Source organism: Anabrus simplex, chromosome 1 (assembly GCF_040414725.1).
Source record: "Anabrus simplex isolate iqAnaSimp1 chromosome 1, ASM4041472v1, whole genome shotgun sequence".
Taxonomy (NCBI): Eukaryota; Metazoa; Arthropoda; class Insecta; order Orthoptera; family Tettigoniidae; genus Anabrus; species Anabrus simplex.
Window position 1 is genome coordinate 727948235 of NC_090265.1, and position 17036 is coordinate 727965270.

The 17036-nt window shown below is 39.4% G+C and overlaps 1 protein-coding gene across 1 annotated transcript in view; it reads right to left on the reverse strand.

The window, feature by feature from the left end:
• Pdcd4 (Programmed cell death 4) overlaps positions 1 to 17036 on the reverse strand; it is a 374027-nt gene that overhangs the window by 90185 nt on the left and 266806 nt on the right. Inside the window, exon 2 of the mRNA XM_067136088.2 lies at positions 15820 to 16079. Within this exon, the coding sequence (XP_066992189.1) occupies positions 15820 to 16079 (260 nt within the window). The remainder of the gene's footprint in view (positions 1 to 15819; positions 16080 to 17036) is intronic.

The following is a 17036-nucleotide window of genomic DNA, read 5'->3' on the forward strand; positions in this document are numbered from 1 at the left end:
AAGAAGAAGCAGGAGCGATTAAAAGAAAGGGATTAAAAGCGATTAAAAGAAAAAGGAACCAAGCACCGGCTGCTGGAGGCTGATAAAACTGAGCAGCTGAGAACATCAGTCACCGCCATACAACTCTAACAGCACGTTGGGTAAAGCAGCAGCTTATGCACATCAAGCATTGTAAGAAAACTGTAATTTAATAAAAAAAGAGTGAAGTAAATGTATCTGTCTCACAGTTTCTCCATCTCTTCAGCCTAACTCAGAAACATTAGTACAGAGGTCTTATGACTGGAATGAAATCAGTTAACTAGTACCACACCAAACCAAACCCCATGGCACTACAGCCCTTGAAGGGCCTTGGCTTACCAAGCGACCGCTGCTCAGCCCGAAGGCCTGCAGATTACGAGGTGTAGTGTGGTCAACACGACGAATCCTCTCGGCCGTTATTCTTGGCTTTCTAGACCGGGGCCGCCATCTCACCGTCAGACAGCTCCTAATTCTAATCACGTAGGCTGAGTGGACCTCAAACCAGCCCCCAGGTCCAGGTAAAAATCCCTGATCTGATAAACAAGTACCTGATAATGCAAAAGCTTTACCAACAGTGGAAAATGAAGGGAATACACAGAGCAGAAAATCTGGTATAATTAAAAGTATAATGTATGATATGGATGTATATCCAACCCTTGTCTTGTTTCTCTGAGGGATTGGGTATGAAGTGAGATGGATCTTCATAGCAAGTTTTTACGACCGGATGCTCTTCGTGACGTCAACCTCATCAGAGGAGTTAATGATATGAAATGAATGATGTGATATATGATAGTAGGAAGGGAGAGGGTGAAACCCAGTGCCGATCCACAGCCTAATCCTGTCGAATAGCACGAAAGGGTCTGCTCGAACTTCTACCTCCCCATCCAACAAGCTAATCACAATCAACAGCACCATATGCCCTCATTTCATATGATCACTGCGAAGAGGTTTGGAATTTAATCCAGGCTTTAGGTATACAATCTGGTGATTTGTAACCACCCCGACCCTGCTGGCCAACATTCTGATGGTGAAATTGTTTTGACCAATGGGACTCAAACCAACCATAGTGTAAGATCATGTGAACTTCACGCCTTAACAATCGTGGCCACCAGGAGGGCATATGGATATTTTCTTGTATTCTAATATTCTTCCCTTTGATCCCAGACAAGGTACTTGGAATTTTTGAAGTGAAAAGTTGAATCCCTGTGCTTCAAATTCTAAGCTTGCTTTTGGAGCACTCGTCTCTACCCACAAGCAGTTATAAGTAAAATGTCCAAGTACATTAGAGAAAGTAGAATTAACACATAAGAGCTTTTTAGATATTATCAGGGGTATTTCTGACAAATGTTATTTTGTTTACTACTCATAAGTGGACAAAAGGTTACACTATATAACCTTTCGTAGTTTCACTGCCTTGACAAAACCACATCAGCCATGGAACTAACTGTTATTTCCATACAACAAAACCGACGACTACACAGAGCATACTCAAATCTAATGATTTCCATCTTTTATAAAATCTGTAACAAAAAAAAAAAAAAATCAGAAACACACACAGTGAAACTAAACAGCTAAACAATAACAACATTCTCTGGCTTCAATACAGATCTCAAAAATCAATGTGTTCTTAGATTGTATGGTAGAGACTGATTCACATTTGATGTTCTCCGCTGCTTAGTTTTATCATGAGGTTTATTGTGTAATAATAATAATAATAATAATAATAATTCAATGCACACAGCCTCTTACATTACGTCAACAAAAGTATCTACAAGAGAGAAAATTTCCCTTAAGTTCTTAAGTGACATTCCAAAATTACCTCCCTTTATGCGTCCTGTCACGTAACTCGAAGTTCAAAACGTTTCAAGTATTAAGAAATGTGTAGTATTGATTATAGCTTGTTCAAGGGTGAGAAATTGTGCAAGACCTCAAACAGGCCAAGTCAGCTAAAATATTCTCCTCAAATAACTCGTAAACCATTAAACATGTAATTAATCTCATAACATAACCGTACTGAGGATGATATATTAAAATTATAAATCCTTTTATTTACAACCACCTGCTCAATACAATACAATACACTCATTGAATTATAAAAGAAACATGAGGTGTCTTAAATAATGGGGCATGTTTTGGGTCAGGGCCCTGAGCTTAAATGATCAAAGTTGTTAAAAGAATAACAATGTCGTAATAAAAAGTAATATGATAACATTAGACTTAAATTGTAACAATATGTACAGATTAACAGGAAGAATTTGTGGTGGAATACATTGAACGATGGCAGTCTGTGAAGTTAAAAACAACCATGAGGTTGTTAAAGTAAAAATAGATATTGTGGACGTTAAAATATACGTCAATGCGTGAAGCGTGGATTAATTATTGACGATGGAGTTCCTTCAATTGTGTAAAAACAAAAGTTGAAATAGAGTTCGATGAATAGTACAAGTCAAATTGAACCAGTCAAAAGGCGCATGACGACAAAACAAATGTTGATATGACGTTATCTCCAATAGTTGCGAATTCTGTAGGAGAGATAATCACAATGCCAGAAGGAAATACAAGTTGAACTAGTCCATATTCGCGCGCTAGCAGTAAAACTAAAATCGTATGCAACGTAGAACACCAATGATGGACTTGTTAAAGAGTAACGACGATCTTGAATATAGGGAGAGTTCTAGCAATACTAGATGAATGGAGTAGATTATGGCACAATTGGAGTTTGAAATCCGGAATGAAAGAAAAGGAAGGAAAATTAACTTCTGAAGAAGATATTGACTATTTTACGATCGACGATCAAATCTGACAAAATAATTCACCGGCGTACATTATAAAAGAGACGAGATATTATAAAAATAAGTAAATCGCGGTGAGAAACATCTGACTTGGATCCGGTGAGCAACCACTCTGCGATTGGCGAAGAAGGACTCACTATATCGGAGGACCGATAATTCGTATGGGAAGAAAGTTACCCCTGTTGTTATAAACTTAATATATATATATACACGGAGAATTTATCCCAACTGAAGAAAATTTCGTCATTTAGAATAAGCAGTAGAACAATGGAATACATCATGACTGATTGCTCCACAAAAGGAATTTTCTACGCTGTCTGCAGATTTGGAATGATGACTGCTTGCTAAATCTACATGATGGACTGAACTGGGGATAGGCACCGGCCAGCCAGATGACCAGCCGATGAGGAATGGACCGGCCAGCCAGATGACCAGCCGATGAGGAATGGACCGGCCAGCCATATGACACAGTCGATGACCGGGAAGACGTTGTCCAACCGGAGATCCAGATCCTAACAGAGGGTCTAACCACAACCAAGGAATGGAGCGACAACCAGACCAAACATAACATCTGACGAGCTAAGTCTTTACAATTTTTTTTAGTAGAGTAGTTTCTTGCAATCTACACCCTCACTCTAATTTCGGCATGTGCTGATTAATTGGTGATATTTATGAATTAATTAAGAACATGTGTGAATCATAAAGTGAAGTGTGAGATATTTAAGGCTATAAGATAAGATGGCAGTGTAGAATTAGAATTCTATTATATCATATACATGCTACCGCACTTGCATACATACAGTAGAAACTAGCATGAGTAAATGAAAGAAGTGTTACTTGTGAAGATCTAATAGCAATGAGTCTATACAACTAGTGAAACTTCGATTAATCTCGTATTACCTGTACAATGATTACGTCACGAATTTACCTGCGCGACACAGATGAATATAGTTAAGTTACGTATTCCTTTCTTTATAGAAAGAGGGCATTGAACTCCAACTGCTGTTAAAAGATAAGAGGTTATTAAAATGCGTTTATAATAAGGCAATTCTAAAATGTTTGGCATATAGCTTTAGGAGTAATCGGCGATATGCGTACGGCAATAAGTATGCCAGTGGAATGATAATGTATATTGGAATGGTGTTAAAATATGGTTATTTCTCGGAGTATATTACGGAATATTTGAAATGAAGATGTTTGTTTATGTTCTGCGGTATGAGAAAGAATTGCTATTCGCCGAGGAAACGTTGTGTTAGATTAACATGAGGTGAGTTTCTGTGTCATATGGAAAGAGTATGTCAAAAGAGTGAACATCGCGCAGATGACCCATTTTAAGGTAAGATTGACATGTATTATGGTAGAATTGTGAATCGTGACAGTTTTTATCTGACATTGGTAAATGGTATGTAGTGAATACAAGAGAGTTCTTTAACATACGGTTTAACTAGGCTCATGACTAGGTACATATGCGATATTCTTTGGTGCGGTGACATTTCAATATAATACGTATTAATTTCATTCTGTACCGACCATACGAGTTGTGTAGCTCGTACATATGAGAGATATTGAGTAATAGGAGATAGCTAAAGCACATTGAGCCGTAGGTGGAGGAGTGTGTGGATCGGAAACTACCTAAACAGTTAGATAGATGTTCATTTCTTTTCACGCAGATATGATTTGAGTTGAAGTGTTTAAAATATAAAGAATAGGAAAGTGGTTAGTTAGGAGCCATATGTCGTAGGCTCTAGGGAGGTATTGTCTTAGCCCGTGACTTGTTATTTATCAGTATTCAAGACGAAAGACCAAATAATCAGAGTTCAGATTTATGAATGGAAAATTTGGTCCGCGCAGCGATTTCATACTCACGCAAGAGTTTGTCTGGGAGATACATACGCAAAGATATGATCAGATTTACATTCGCAATCTGACTTTATCCCATTTAATTTTTATTACGTTTCAATTTAGTAAACCATCCATTTTTATCACAGTGAATTGACTTAAATGTGGTGAGAATAATTAATATAATTATCGTGACAGTATTCACATCGAGTATTTATATGGAGACCGTGACTGCTCAGTGATCTCTTAAATACAATTAGAGTAAATCAAATACACTTCGGAACATGGCTACGAATATAGAAGTAAATAACTAATATGAACTTGAACATTGAATGAGAATGAGTGTAAATAATTTAAAATCTTAATTATTTTACTTTTATTTGAGCCAGCGCTGACTCTAATCCTTTATACAAAAATGTTATTAAGATAATACTACCCAGAATTCACATTTAACTTTACATTGAACATGATTTATTCCAATAAATTTTCTTGTACTATTCTTTTAGAAAGTGTCTGTGTTATGAATTCCTTTTGGGTAACAGCTAGTTTGTAAGTTAGCTAATAAGTTTAGTAGATATAAATAACTGATGAGTTTGACAAAAGAGAGATTTTTTTTTGAGGTTTTCGGCCGCAGGTCCTTACTTGAGTGAATAGGTTCCCCCATGATGCGTGTCTCAGCAGACCGAGTCTCTTCCGAAACCACGTTAAAAACAAACACATACAAAATCTCAGATTTTATGAGCGATATATAGAATACCCTGAGAAGAAACCGAGTTACCGGGAGAACATTGCACTGACCGCTTGACTGTCGGGTGCAACGTATTTCAAGATTTGAAGGTCTTTTTCAATTGTCGTAAAACTGTGACCAGTTTCTTCCATGTGGGTGCTCATGGCGGAATATTTTTTATTTTTCGAAGCGTTGTAGTGTTCAAGGTATCTGGTCAAAAAGCTACGTCCAGTCTGTCCGATATAAGAAAATCCACAATGGGTGCATTTAAGAGATACCAGAGTTCGAAAATTTATTCTGATTAATGTTAACTATATTTGAATTGAAGAATATAATAAGGTTCGTGTATCGGGTTCTGTAAGCGATATTAATATCGTATTTCTTTGGAGGGTTAGTAACTTGAAATAGGCCTGGGTTCGTGTAGGTAAAGACAGCATATTTCGTTTTTTTAGGCTTGTCGGGAATCAATTTTGTTGCGGTTTTTAATTTTATCTTCTTGATGATTTTATTAATCATCAAAGGATTATAGCCATTAATTCTGACCAACTCCTTGATATAGTTTCGTTCTTTTTTGCGAATTTCAGTTGTGAGCGGGATTTTTAATGCTCTATAGACAAGACTAAAAATGCAGCCTGTTTACGAGATTGCGGATGTAAGGAATCGGCTTTCTAAATATTTGAAAAATGAACTTATTATTCTCTCTTGAAACGTTTAAATCCAAAAAGTTTAGAGAACCATTGATCTCTTCTTCCTTAGTGAATTTAACATCATTGTCAAGCTCATTGAGGGATGCTAGCATGCTGTGACTATCATTTTTCTGTGTATCTATAATGGCAAAAGTGTCATCAACATATCTTAACCACAATTGAAGATCATTGATATTATTGATTATTTTGTTATTTTCCAAATCATCCATAAAGACATTGTTATTCTTTTAACAACTTTGATCATTTAAGCTCAGGGCCCTGACCTAGTCTTTGTACATTAACGGCTGATGATGTTCGCTATGCCGAACAAAACATGTCCCATTATTTAAGCCTCATGATTATTTTATAATTCAATAAGTGTATTGTATTGAGTAGGTGGTTGTAAATAAAACGATTATTATTTTAATAAACCATTAAACACATCGCAAATCTGTTTCTTCACTTTCAGTCATGCTACAAAGCGACTCATAATCCAACTTGAAGTACTTTTCCCAAGTGTGAATACCTGCTGGGAAGAAGGTACTAACTTTGTTTTTAATTTTTTTAAAATAAAATTTCATATCAAGCTTTCAAATTATGTGCATCACAAATTCAGGGTGCGATTATTTTAAAAATCCCTACAACTGGAGACTGTCCCCGAGGACAAAGTACACAGTAAAACAAGAGATATTTTCAAAGTAATTATGAGGAGTTGATTACTAACTGCGCACTTTTAAGCGATACATTTGTGTACAGGTTTGAGGAGTAAGGAGGGAGCTCTTCTGGTTCTGGTAGTACTGAAAACTGAATGGAAATCAAATCTGAATTGAATCGATAATATGATCAATCGATATGATTGTTCTAAACCTTTGTTATCTTAAGCCAACAACTGTGTCAACACATGATATAACTTTATGTAACATTTCTCGATGCGAATCTTATTCCTGGAGCGAATTCTATAGCTTGGCTTTCCTGTGTAAATAACAACAGTACTAGTACGTAAAGTCTATGCCAGATGTCGCACAGTGATTCATAGTTTGTGTTTCAAAGGTTGCTAGAGTAGAACGCAGCCCGGAAGGCGTTTTCGATGCACAGAGAGAGACAGAAGTATGAGGTGCGGTGATGCCAATTTGGCTACTCATAACAGCATGTATGTGTAAACATTTTTTCATGCAGTTATATCTTTAATTCCAAAGCAATGACCTATATTTTTGTGGGCTTAAAAGTTTCCTGAAATTCCTAATTAATTTTTAACATCAAACCCCGAGAAAGTGTTGAGGGAAATTTTCGAGATACAGTATTAAGGAAGGTAGGGTGAGAGAAGTGAAAGGCGAAGGGCAGAGAGCATAACAGCATGAATGTGTAAACATTTTTTCATCCAGTTGTATCTTGAATTCCAAAGCGATGACCTATATTTTTCGTGGGCTTAAACGTTTCCTAAAAGTCCAAATTAATTTTTAACATCAAACCCCGCGAAAGTTTTAGTATATTTGTTTGACATCAGGTTTCATTAAAAAGCTTGGGAAATTTGGTTCTTCAGGATTTAGACTGAATATTTCAAGGCAGTCACTGCAACTTATTAATGCCCGAATAAGGTTAAAGGATGTGCAGAACTTGATGAAAAATAGAGGAAAGGTTCCTCTAGCGCTAACCATTAATCCGATGACTTTGAAATCATACTAATGTTAATAATACTCTTGTAGATAGAATGGGATGGTTAGTTCATATGTTGCTTTCTTTTCTCGTGAACCTCATTGGGTTGTATTCTAGACATTTCATCATCAGATCTATTACAAAGCCCTTTCCCTGGTCTTGGAAGGCTATCACGTCAATTTGACGAGAGCTGCCTGTAACAAAGACCTTGAACCTCTTCGGAGACTGTAGAGCCCAAGTTCTTTACCATTTGAGGAATGGCAGATTGTATTTTTTGATGCCATGTATTTTGTAGAACTTCACCATTACAGCAATAACCGAGAACCTGAGCAAGAGTTTTACCTCGGTGTGGAAGCACCAACATGGTCCTGCCTGGAATAGCTCAGAGGGCCACTATGTTGCCAGTCATTTTGAAGGCATCATATCATTCGCTACAAGATAATACTTGAAGGAGACTAACCCACTGATTGGCTGGGGGTGTTGACAAAAACAGGATAACTCCTGTCCCTTTCTGCGGGAGGTCATACAACTAATTAAATTCGACTTCTCTCAACTTTGTTCTTATTTTCCACGGGAAGGGGGCTAAACAGGGGCATCTTTCCTAACACGCCAACAGCTTCTCGAGAAGATACGACGACTTCAAACACGCTTCACTCCCAGCCGTGGGCTGCCCCATTCGAATGATTTGCTCAACAGGCAGCCAAGGCTATTGACTGACAGTTTTCCAATAGCTAGGTATTCACCCTACTGTGTCCATACACACAGAAACATGAAGTGTCTTAAGCAAGCTCCCTCTGAACTGGTGCTAGAGTGGCGGCCTCCGAACCCCAAGAGCAGGTTCAAACTCCATAGAGGTAGTCAGATTTTTGAAGAGTAGACAAAAGTCCACCTGACACTCCATGTTGTACAATGTCGACATGTGAAAGATCACTGGTGACATATTTGCAGTTTGACTTACTTTTGACTTATTTCCTAAATTCCAGGTGGAATATAGGGCCTCGACAAAATTTCTCCAGCTTGTTCTATCTGCCGCCAATGCTTTCACTTCCCTCCGTGTCTTGTTAACTCCAGCAATCTCCTTGTCTATGGTTCTCTTCCAGGTAATCCTCGGTCTGCCTTGTGGATTCCAGCTCAATGCCTGCCTTGTGATACTTTCTTGCGGTCTTCTCAGGGTGTGCTCAATCCATCTCCATTTTCTTCTCCTTATCTGTTCCTGTATGGGACTTTGACTTGTGGCCTCCTTGTGGTAATGTCTTTGGTCAATTTCCAAGTCTCACTTCCATACAGTAACACAGATTTAACATTTGAATTGAATATCCTTAGCTTCGTTTATATATGAATGTGAAGAGATCTCCATATTAGTTGTTAAAAGCTCCTTTGGCTTTATTTATAAGACTCATCACATCTCTAAATAGCACCTCCATCCTGGCTTACCATGCTTCCTAAATAGCAAAATTCCTCTACCCTTTCTACATCCATTCCATCTAGTCAAGCTAGAATTGTTACAATGGTTTATGCACATTTCCTTAGTCTTTTTGTTATTAATCTTTAAGCCTACTTCTTTAGCTTCTATTTTAAGTAATTCAGTTTAATTTCCATGTCCTGAAAACATTCTGCAAGAAGACAGAAATCATCCGCATAATCCAGTTCTTCCAATCAGTAATTTAATCCACACTGAATGCCACGCTTTCTATTTGTTTCCTCTCAGCATACAATCCAGTGTCATGATAAAACAAGATTGGTGACAGTAGACATCCTTGTCTTATTCCAGATTTTACAGCAAAAGGTTCAGACAGCTTCCCTTTATGTTCTACTTGACAAGTATATCCATCATACATTGCCTGTATAAGATGGACTATCTTTTGTGGAATTCCAAACTTTTCCATAACTTCCACATTTTCCTCCATTTGACAGAATCAAAGACCTTTTCAAAATCAATGAAAAGTATATACAGAGATGTCTGATACTCGCAAATTGTTCTTGATGTAGTCTCCTGTCAATGGCTAGTCTTATTCTGTTCAGTATGACTCTTGACATCACTTCCCCCCCACATGAGAGAGACGTTATTCTCCTCCATTTACTGCAATCTGGGAGGTCACCCTTCTTTGGTATCTTCTTCCACTCCTCAGGAAGATTTCTTCTTTCCATATTAGGGTTAAAAGTGGCTCCATGATTTCCACTGTTAAATCTGGATCTACCTTCAGGGCTTCTGGGATAATGTTATCTACACCTGGTGCTTTGCCACTCTTCATTTGTTTCACTGCTTGTGTAATCTCTTGTGTTGGTGGTTCTACCGAGACGTCTGCATCCTCCAAAACGGTTTCAACTACTTCATTTCTTGATTTCTCACCTAGATTATTGAGTACTTTCATGAAGTGATGTCTCCATCTTTCCAAATGTTCTGTCTCAGATGTCAAGGCTACTCCATTTGCATCTCTGACTGGTTTATCCTCTGAAAAGTTCCTCCTAGAAAGCTTTCTCATAATGACTTATACTTCATTGCTGTTGTCAACTCTTGCTGCTTCTTCTGCTTGTGTTGCCAGTTGGTATGTAAACACTTGTTTATTTCTCCACACTTTCTTCTTAACCTCCTTGTTGGCCTCCCTGTATTTTTCCATTGCTAATGCTTTCTGGTTTCTTGTTTCTTGTTCTACTGGAGTTGACGAGTGCCTTGCACTCTCTTCGCTTTTGGATTGAATCCCAAGTGTCATCCGATATCCATTCTTTCCTCCCTGGTTCTCTGTACCCCACTATTCCTTCACATGTGCCATGAAAGAGTTCCTTGACTGTGTTCTATTTAGTATTTACCTCTTCATCTGATTGTTCAATGAGGGCTTCAAACCTGTTCTTCAAATGTATCTTAAATTCATTTTGCACCTCAAATTTACCAAATGTCCCGGAGTTGAAATGTTTCATTCGTACTGCTGCCTGTTTTACTGGTGCTGCCACCTTCAATCTAATACAGGGCGCCAGAAAATGTTCTCCACAGCGCCTATGCGCTGCTGTGCGAGGCTGCATCAGCAGTTAAGTTGGCAACACGGCTGCTGCCGCTTTATCAAAACAAACAAACAACAAACAGTAAACTTTGTACTCGCACACCAGCAATTCATAACAGATGCTGAAAGTATTGTCCTTGTGTTCGAAGAGAGACTTCAACACGTCTATACATATTGTCGAAGACTTTCACTAAAGTTTCTTGAGTAATGCACTGATTTACTTGGACTTCACAGCATTATATCAGAAATTTCATCGATTTTTTTTTTTTTTTGTCTGTTAAAAGCATAGCCCTGCCTGTTCCCGGTACATCGTGAACTGAGCCGGTCACACGAAATTTATTTATCATCCCGAACGGTATCCCGGTTTGGGCACTTTGAATTAGGAAACCGTGCCTGAAATTTTAGTGTAACATTTTCTGTAAACCGATCCACCTTCGCGAAAAACGCATTCCACCAAAAAAAAAAACTCCCTCTTCAGTAGTAAACATTACCGCCCGTATTCTGTTGTACTATTTCAATAATCTATCTGAACGTTCGCTCACTGCAATACACACTCGATTTCACAGCCCACAGCTAACACGTGTGGCTCTTCCTGTACTGCTACCCTGTTGATCTTGGCCTGTTGGCAAGCGAGCGAGCGAGCGCAACAAATGTGACACCGAGCTGCCAACTAAACTGCTCATGCTACCTTACCCAGCAGCACACAGGCACTGCGGAGAACATTTCCTGGCGCCAGTTATCAGCAATCATAAGGTAATGCTCCACGTTCATACTTCACATCGAGGAGTGAACGTTTCCATCTTTTACTTATTGCCAAGTGATCAATTTGGTTTTCTGTCTGGAGATCAGGTGACACCCACGAGATCTTGTGGCAGTTCTTATGTGGAAACAATGATCCACCTATAACGAATCCAAAATTACTAAATAGGTCTATGAATCTCTGGCCATTATTATTTTCTTATCGTATTCTGTGTCTACCCATGATGATTTCTCTTCCTTCATTTTCACTACCAATTTTTGCATTTAGATCTCGAATCAATACCACAATGTCCTTCTTTATCCTTGCCAGTGTTGATGTCAGCATATCATAAAACTCCCCCTTCTCTTCCTCTTCTGCTACCTCTGTTGGTGCATAATACAGTACTATGGTCACAGGTCTATCTTTGGTTCTTGTTCGTAAAGTAATTACGCTGTGTGATACAGGGGTCCATTCCAATATGCTATTTTGCTTTCTTTGTAAGACACCTACTCCACTTGAATGCTGATCATTTCCTTCTCTTCCTGAGTACATGAAGACATCGCCCTCTTCTGTCCTCACCTCTCCATAGCCTGTACATCTTATTTCACTCACCCCAAGTATTTCCAGTTTATACCTTTTCATTTCTGCCATTTCTTCTCTCAGCCTGCCAGTTTCATACATAGTTTTCACATTCCAGAATCCGATTCGTGTCCTCCATTTCACTACAAAATTTGTCTCCATAAAATCCGGCCGGCATAAATTTCGTCTGGTTCCTATAATGAGTTTCATTCAGGTGTGCGAGTTATTAGCCCACAGCACCCTAAGTCCAGTGGAGGGGCTGCCTCCTGTCTGTGCTAGACCACGTGATTTTTCTGTAGTGGTTACCTCCCTTAACCTTTAAAAATCCCTATTTACCATAAGGCAGAGGTTTCTTCTTTGTTTATCCCCAAGAAGGATGTCTGCCACCTTCGCCATGCCAAAGGACTCCTCCTCCGCCGTTGCTGCCATTGAGGTCTTCACCAGAGTCCCGTTGGCCGTCACTTTTCAGTGTTCCTGTAGGGCCTTCACAGCTATCATAGTGGTATTGGGGCACACACAGTCCCCACTGTACACCACCCATCCAGGCAATCCCCTACTTCAGGCCATTGCCCACCTTCTACGACGTGGACGAGGGGTTGGCCTTGTGGGAGGCCATTTGCAATTTACCTGACAAAATTCATTAAAACTAAGTCACAGATGCCCAAAAGAGATCAGGTCTCTGCCATCTAGTAGGACTAGCGTAAAACAGAACATTAAACTGACTCGTACACAGTCCGATGGCAACAAATTTAAAATGCTTACATGTGGTTATTATTATTTACTGTCATAAGTAGGGCTCAGAAGTTGAAAAAGAAAAATCCTTTTTTTCTCAAGTGTCCGAAGGTGAGGTTCAACATAATACACTATATGTTCATTCTGGGTCATTGTAGGCCAGAATGGTGGGTTTTATTTGTCCTTCTTTTTCTGCATTTTTCAGCTTATTGGTCCTTTTTTTAGCCCTTTTTTTTACAGTATGGCTTGACATTGCCTGCTGCCATTTCTTGATGGATACAGTACTTTTGTATCCATCTCTTAGCACAGGCCAGAGTAAACTGTAGTTTCCACCGAAGTCCCAGTCTCATCCATGGCTGTGACAATATGGAAGCTGCTGGGGTATGGGTGGTGCTGAGTAATGACATTCAGAGCACGTCTAGTGCATCTGAGTGTTATGAAAGGTGTTGCTCAGAGGGTCAGTCGTGCTGCAATAGCACTTTCTGACCCAGTGAGGAAAGCAATGGCAAACTACCTCACTCCTCGTCTTGCCTAGTACGCCTCATTTTGGTGCTGCCATTGGTTTTTGCGGTTTCCTTATAACCGCATAACCTTTGGTGGTGCTATTTGAGGATCCAACCAGCCTCTGGGCTGCTGACCTAACAGACATGGCTTGACAGCTTTTTTTTCAGTTTCACCTTCTTTCGACAACATTTTTACTGCCCATTCTCAATTCAAATCATCATTAGGTCACCTCTTAAAAATCTTTTCTATAGTAAATACATATATGTACTTAACCATATCTGAAAGGAGAGCAAATGAAATGAAATGAATAAATGAAACTAGTGCTTGAAAAACCAGGGGTATCAAACTATGTGCAAGGTAAGTGAAATACTGAAAGGAAAAAATGTTGCTGTGTTTTTGAAGAGGAAGCTCCCACTTGACTGAAGTATGAACCCTTAACATCCGTTGATGTGGAGAGAATTTTCTCGATGTTTCGCAACACGCTGTCTTAAAACTGACAATCCTTTACATGCAAGAACCTGAAGATGACTACTGTGATATACTGCAAAGCCAACTGAGGTAAGGTTACAGAATTACAATTTCTGTAACCGTAGTGTGGTTGAGTCAAATATAATTCCAGTTATAATAATTTCAATTTCTTTCTCCAGGATGTACATTGCAGGTTCACTAAATTCATTCTAGGTGGAAAAATATATTTCGTTCTAAATTCTTCAATTCCTTTTGTAACAAACAGAGAATTCATTTTTTTAAATATTGTTAATGTGAAAATACATGTCTGAAAGAAGGATTCCATTTATAATTATATTTTTGCACTGTATGTTGATACCACTAGAATTTTGCATTTTTAAACGTTATATTCCTTCATTAAGTATGTAATTAAAATTATGAATTAATATAGATTGCATTTTTACATCCTTTTTTGCCAATTTTTACACCCTTTTTACAGGTATTCAACTTCCGAGCCCTAGTTGTAAGTAACGGACATTTATCCAAGTACGGTGGCCCACAGCTGGCAAACTAAGCATAGTCCATTTTCTTGAGAATTTGTCAGATTTTGTAAATATTTATAATCAAACCCCCACATTTGCCATCCCGTATCTCCAATGCTGTCGTAGAGAAAATAATGTAGTTCTATATAAAAACAAAGTTACTACACTAGTTATCTGAGCATGTATTAACACATTGGTAATATTTCCAAAAGTGAAAACATACGAGGGTTGGAGCAAAAGTCATGGCATACCGCCTACCACGTAGTGGTTCCTTAATCTTTCGAATGAGATCAAAGTCACAGGGCAAAATGTCGGGAGAGTATGGTGGGTGTTCCAATTCTTCCCATCTCCAACATCGCAGTAGCTGCCCTACACACTCTGCTTTATGTGGTTTTGCATTGTTGTGCAGGATTATTGCACTGTCCACAAGATCCAAACGTTTCTCCCGAACGTCACGTCGTACCTGTCACACCAGGAAGTCCCTGCAGTACTGTGTGGTCACTGTTCTGCCATGTGGAACAAAGTGGCAAACAATGACACCCCCAATGTCATACATGACGATTACCATGAATTTGACTGGGGAAGGATTCTGACGGACCCTCTGCCTCCTTGGATATCCAGCATGTCACCACTCCGCGGGCCGACGTTTCAGTTCTGGTGTGTATGCCCTGGCCCAAAATTCATCAATGGTGATTATTCGTGACAAGAGTTCATCACCGTCCTAATGCCAGCGTGCAAGGTGGTCGGAGCATATTGCATAGCGCACCCACCTTTGAACTTCCGTCAGTGCGTGCGGTACCCACCACAATGAGATTTTGAGCGGTTGCAGCTCATTACGCAATATCTTGTGGACGGTGCATTTCTTGATGCCACTTGCCCTCTAACTCCAGTAGCGTTCATCGTCTGTCTTCATCCAGAAGCTGCTCGATGACAGCACGTGCCACGTCGGTCTGCACACTGACAGATCGTCTGGAACGTTGCTCATCACTGGTTGACACACGTCCTTCCTGAAACTTTCCTACCCACCGTGCTACTGTATGGTATGGTAGAGCATTATTCCCAAGGGCTTCCACTAATTCACTGTGACATTCCATCGCATTTCTCCCTCGGAGAACAGCTATTTTGATGTAAGGGCGTTGCTCAACACGGGTTACTTCCGTCTCGCACTACACTCACCAACTGACTGATTTCACAGCCCTCGCTGCGCTGCTACCAGCTATCACAGAGCCATCTGTTGTTCTGCATACACACTATGCCTGCAGAACTTCCACACGACACATACACGTTTGTGATCAGTTCCAATATCTACAAGAGAAAAAAAATAGTTGCCATGACTTTTGCCCCAATCCTCGTATGTTTAAAGTTGTTAACAATTTACAAGTTATTTAAGGTGAACACGTTGCATATCAGGAGACAACTAATAATGCTCCTTTTTAAATGTTTTTCCTTAATTTGCTTATGTGTAACAATTTCTAAACAGAAAAGTCTCTTCACTGAAAAGCCACATTTACTAAAATATTGTGCCACAGCATCTAGAATTTACTGTAACTAGACTGAGAGGTTACCATGAAACGCTTGGTTCCAGTGCTGAGTTCCTCCAATCCCAAAGCTGCTTCTGATGTATCCCCATGTTCAAAGTATTCCAGTACAATGGATTCTACACTTTTACGGATCTCCTCCTCTGACATTTCAGGAATGATGGTCTTGAGTTCAATGTCTCCATTATCTAGGGAGTCGCTGTCATAGTTGGGATCGTTCATATCAACATCAGCCTCTTCAAGCTCTGAACCGAGCTTTCCCCAGACTCCCTTTCCACCAGCACCTCCTGCAAAAACAAATAACAAATTTAAAAAAAATGCAAAACATGTTTAGTCACACAGCAATATCAGTATATTACATCAAGAGTACTAGGTTGTCTACATCAGTACTGAGAAATACAGGATTAAAATTGATGAAAGAGGGTTGTTATTCCAGCAATTTGAAAATTCATGCCCAAGTCTGCATAAGAACGTTACTTTTCTAAATCCTCTAGAAAAATGTAAGCAATTCTTTTTTTTACGTCGGTCAATTTACAGACATGAGGCTGACGTATTTGAGCACCTTCAAGTACCAGCAGAATGAGCCGGAACCAAACCAAATTGTTCTCAGACCGTCTGAACTACTCCGCCCAGAAATTCCTATATTATGTAATATTCAGCAACACGAATGTAGCCATGTGCATCATGCAATAAGGCCAATACCAAAGAGGACAGACAGAATAGAAGGCCAGTACTCTCTAGTAATTCGACACAAATATAAGATCCAACTTTATGAGAAATGTGCTCTCAATTCTTTGACAATCATGATGAGTGCAATCCTTTAATGCTGACCATTCACTTCCAGAAGTGTTTTCAGACGTAACAAAAGAAAATCTTAAAGCCTCCACGTGGCGATAGCTTCACTAAATAACATGTGGCATCTCTGGAGTCGCCACGGCAACAGACCATTTTCGAGCAGCGTTAATCAACTTTTTCCAACTCTCATAGAAAAAAAAAACCACCAACCCTGCGGTGAGATGACCTTTCTGTCGCCAACCTCCGTTGAGGAGCTAACGAGTGATGGGTAAGGAGGTGGAAGTAATCGACTGTGACTGTGACCTATGAATAGGAACTGTCCCGGCATTTGCCTGGATGTGAAAATGGGAAACCACAGAAAGCAATTCTCATAACAACCGAGCTCGATAGCTGCAGTGGCTTAAGTTCGACCAGTATCCAGTAATCGGGTGATAGTGAGTTCGAACCCC